Source organism: Phalaenopsis equestris, unplaced genomic scaffold (assembly GCF_001263595.1).
Source record: "Phalaenopsis equestris unplaced genomic scaffold, ASM126359v1 Scaffold000272, whole genome shotgun sequence".
NCBI lineage: Eukaryota > Viridiplantae > Streptophyta > Magnoliopsida > Asparagales > Orchidaceae > Phalaenopsis > Phalaenopsis equestris.
Window position 1 is genome coordinate 274,845 of NW_018164714.1, and position 4,089 is coordinate 278,933.

Consider the following 4,089-nt stretch of genomic DNA (forward strand, 5'->3'; position numbering starts at 1 on the left):
GTGGGTTCACATATGAAATAGCATGTGTGAGTGCTATGTAGAGGTGATGAACTCAATACATATAAATCTATAAGTCTAGGAATCCATGCAAATTAAGATATTTGACCTATATTCTTACCATTATTACTTGAAATGTGATTAAAAATACCACATGATATGCATCTAATACTTTATGCATAAAGACGATATCATAATGAATAACGTGTGACCTTTTTACTGCTGGGACAAGCATGTAATAATTTTGAATTAAAGCTCTTATGAATGATACTCTAAAGATATTCAATTTTAGCCTCCAGCCAAATTATCTCTAGATAAGCTCACACGATAACAAATTTTTCACTAATAAAGCATTCCCCTTTAAATAGAACTCAACTCACTTTGAACTTTAAATTAGTGTAAATTCATATTAACAGGATCATCTTTCAAAACAAGATATTTTGTCTTAAGCTTAATAAATATATCATTTAGATCAAATAATATACAATATAAATTGTCATATAATAAATGTCAATTATCTCATCTGACACCTTTTTTATGGAGTCATCAATTATCAAAAAAATATTTTAGCCTCCTCCTGATAAGATCAAATATGCTAACTCAACACTTTGAAGGATTACAGTCACTAAGTAAAAAGATATTTAATGGATTTGTCAATAGGAAGGTCCCTTAAAAGCTTGCTTCAAGGGTGAGTTGTATGTTAGTGACAAAGTTTTATTTTTCATTCTGTTTGATATTTCCTTATCTTGATTTTCTCTATTTGGTATTTGCAATGCTTGATATTTAGTTTTTTGCCGTCAATAATGCTTGATACGCCTATGAGAATATTATATCCAACTTCTCCATGGAAAACTTTACAACCCTGACCAAAAAAAATAAAAAATAAAAAGACAATAAGATAAAATAAAATAGAGTCTAAGGAGCTATACATTTTCTTATTACCATATATCTATGAAAAAATAAGTTCATGTAGCCCAAACTTCTCAATGACATCAAGCTTATAAGTAGGGGTCTAGGAGCTCCATAAGAAAAACTATAATTAAGAAAAGTTAATAAGCATGAAGATAGCTTATCATAAAATGAAGATTTGCTAATTTTAGTTTTATAATTGCATTAGATACAAATTCATATAAGTTGGTCAAATTTAGATGAAAATTTATCTTAAGCATTTTTAACTATCTTGCCTAGTTGATCTCTTGGACCACATATATAGGTGAGTACCATTGATGATTTAAAACTACTTGGTGTAATTAGCTTTCAAGCAGAGAGAGCTTTATTAAAAAAGCAAAGGGTGGATTACTCTTGACAACAAGTTAATTATAAACATTGCTTTTAAAATCAAAATTAGACTAGCCATTATGTTCAGTTCAATCATGAACGAGTCATTTGACAGTACATCTTTCACATAGAACCAACTATTGAACTAGTTTAATTTTTTTAGCAATGCATCTGATTCTAAAATTGATTCATTTTAATTTTTTTTTTTATTTTGATCAAATGAATAAAAGCAAAATATTTAATTAAAAAATACATATTAAAATGTTATGTATTAAATTTTTTATTTATAATTATATTTAAAATATTCAATAAGAAGTGTCATCAATTATAATATTATAAGAAAAATTGATGAAAACATTATTATTACATTTTTTAATCATATTAAAATATTTTTTTTATATTTATCAAGTCATTCAATCTAACTCTGTCTTTAACCCTTGTTAAACCGTTAAATCTTAAAACTCTTCTTCTCTTTCAATGTTCGTTTCGATTTTCAAAACTTTATTACAAAGATGATAACTTCATCCTATATGCTTGTCTGAAGTAGAGCTCACTTTGATAGTTTTGTCTACACCTTAAAAGGCTAAATACTCTAACCTCACTGAATTTCATTAATAGAAATTTCCTTATGTAAACTATGAAATATATCTAGAATGTGTTCTTGAAAATATTATTGTGAATATGAGAGTTTATTATGAATAACTATGGATAATGAATCTAGCTTTGCAAAAATAAGATCATGCCATTTTAAACATATAGTCAAGTTTACCTTTCTAACTAAGATTGTTAACTATTCGATTTTGAGCCGAGCTAGATGTGCTCGAATACATTTAGTGAGGCTCAAAATCTGCCCGTAGTTTATTATATTTAATTTCAAGTTGAGCCAACTCAAAATTGAATCGAGCTTCATCCGACTTGAAATCCAAACGAGCCGGCTCAAATTGAGTTATTTGAATCCGTGTTAGCTCGGAATCGACTTGATCCGACTCAAAATTAAAACTAACTAGCTTAAATTAAGTTATTTGAATCCTTTTCAACTTAGTATTAACTCATTATTTTAATTTTTATTTGCATTATATATATAATTTTTATAAATAAGAAAATACCACGGGTCATTCTCAAGTCGGTTCGAGCCGTTACATGATGGCTCGAAATCAACTCGAAAAAAATTTAATCTAAATTTCGGTTCATAGCACGGCTCATTTGGATATGATCTCAATCCCAGCTAAAATTTGAATTAATTTTCAAGCATTAACGTCTTCAAACTAAATTCACATAGTTAAGTTTACCTCTGCAATATAGGGGCTTTCCTAAAGTCGGTTCGAGCCGTTACATGATGGCTCGAAATCAACTCGAAAAAAATTTAATCTAAATTTCGGTTCATAGCACGGCTCATTTGGATATGATCTCAATCCCAGCTAAAATTTGAATTAATTTTCAAGCATTAACGTCTTCAAACTAAATTCACATAGTTAAGTTTACCTCTGCAATATGCTGACTTCACCAAACCAATATCTTACAGAACAAAGAAGAATTTTATAAGAAAAAAAAAACTCCATAAACCATTTATGAGAGAGAGGTGAGTGTTAACTCAAATAATAATCACCTATGAACTACTAATATTTCATTACATTCATTCTCTAACAATCCACCATGGAGATCCAGCCTCATAAGAACAGTTGCCATCATTCCATGAGATATGAGAAGCTTGCAGACCAATTGCAGAATTGGGTTCCTTACCATGGCATGAAATCCAATCAACCATGGCAGCCATTTTATCTCCATCTCTCAAGCACTCCTTCCTCCACTTCCCAAATGGATTAATGTGAGGATTGGAAAGTGCAGCCAAGGCGGCAGGCATGTACATCGAGTCCCCAACTATCGGCGCACCGATAGCGCCTAACTGAGCTCTCACCTGATGTGTTTTTCCTGTGAGAAGGTTGATTTTACATTCATAGGCGGTCTTCTTTGAAGGCCAGTTACAGTCTTCAATTCTGTAAGTTTTCACAACATCAGCATTTGGCCAGGGAACCTCCTTGCATTCCAGGATCTCCAGCTGACAAAGATGCCAGCCTTCAATAAATTCTGGATTCTCCTACAATTTTTCAAATATCAATAATGGGGGTAGATGAATCAAATAAGAAAGATGGTATATTTTAAGGTTTTGTTTGTGCACTTGTTTTAAGCGCCGACCATCTGATGATCCGATTATAAGAGTAGAAGTTTTAGATTCGACTTATGTTAAGAAAGGCAGAGATAGACCTAGGAATACTTGGGCTAATTGTATAAAAAATGATCTTAATTTATTAGAACTAAATGAAAATATGACACTGAATAGGACGCAATGGAGAAAAAGAATTCATGTAGCAGACCCCACGTAGTGGGATTAAGTCTTTGTTGTCGTTGTTGTACTTGTCTCTAAAATCCAGCTGCAAATTTTAAATTACATTCTTAAAATTTTGTTATGAAATACAAGTGAAGTTTCTTGCCTGAATGAGGAATTTGGTGTTTTTCTTATTATTAGTCACAAGGCAAAATATAATCCAAATTTATAGCTTCAGAACTCACTATAAAAAATATAATCCAAATTTATAGTTCATGAGTTGTTTATGGATAAAAGAAAAAAAAAATTAATATAAAGAAGTCCAGCATGACTCAGCTGATATGTAGAACAAGAAGATTGAAAGCTAATCATATATAATAATATGATAATTTTGTAGTGCAAATTCTGGATGATTACCTTGTGAAACTAGCCTGGGAGCAAGGTTTACGGGGCGCATGTAGTGAGAAATTATTCCAGTTGGTACAGGTTCA

The 4,089-nt window shown here is 30.8% G+C and overlaps 1 protein-coding gene across 1 annotated transcript in view; it reads right to left on the reverse strand.

Annotated features, from left to right (window-relative positions):
* Positions 1–2,762: 2,762 nt before the first annotated feature.
* The window catches only part of LOC110024750 (RNA pseudouridine synthase 6, chloroplastic), a gene marked incomplete at its 5' end in the record, with an annotated part of 24,000 nt that continues 22,673 nt past the window's right edge, over positions 2,763–4,089 (reverse strand). Inside the window, 2 exon segments of the mRNA XM_020724895.1 lie at positions 2,763–3,360; positions 4,016–4,089. Of these exon segments, the coding sequence (XP_020580554.1) occupies positions 2,909–3,360; positions 4,016–4,089 (526 nt within the window).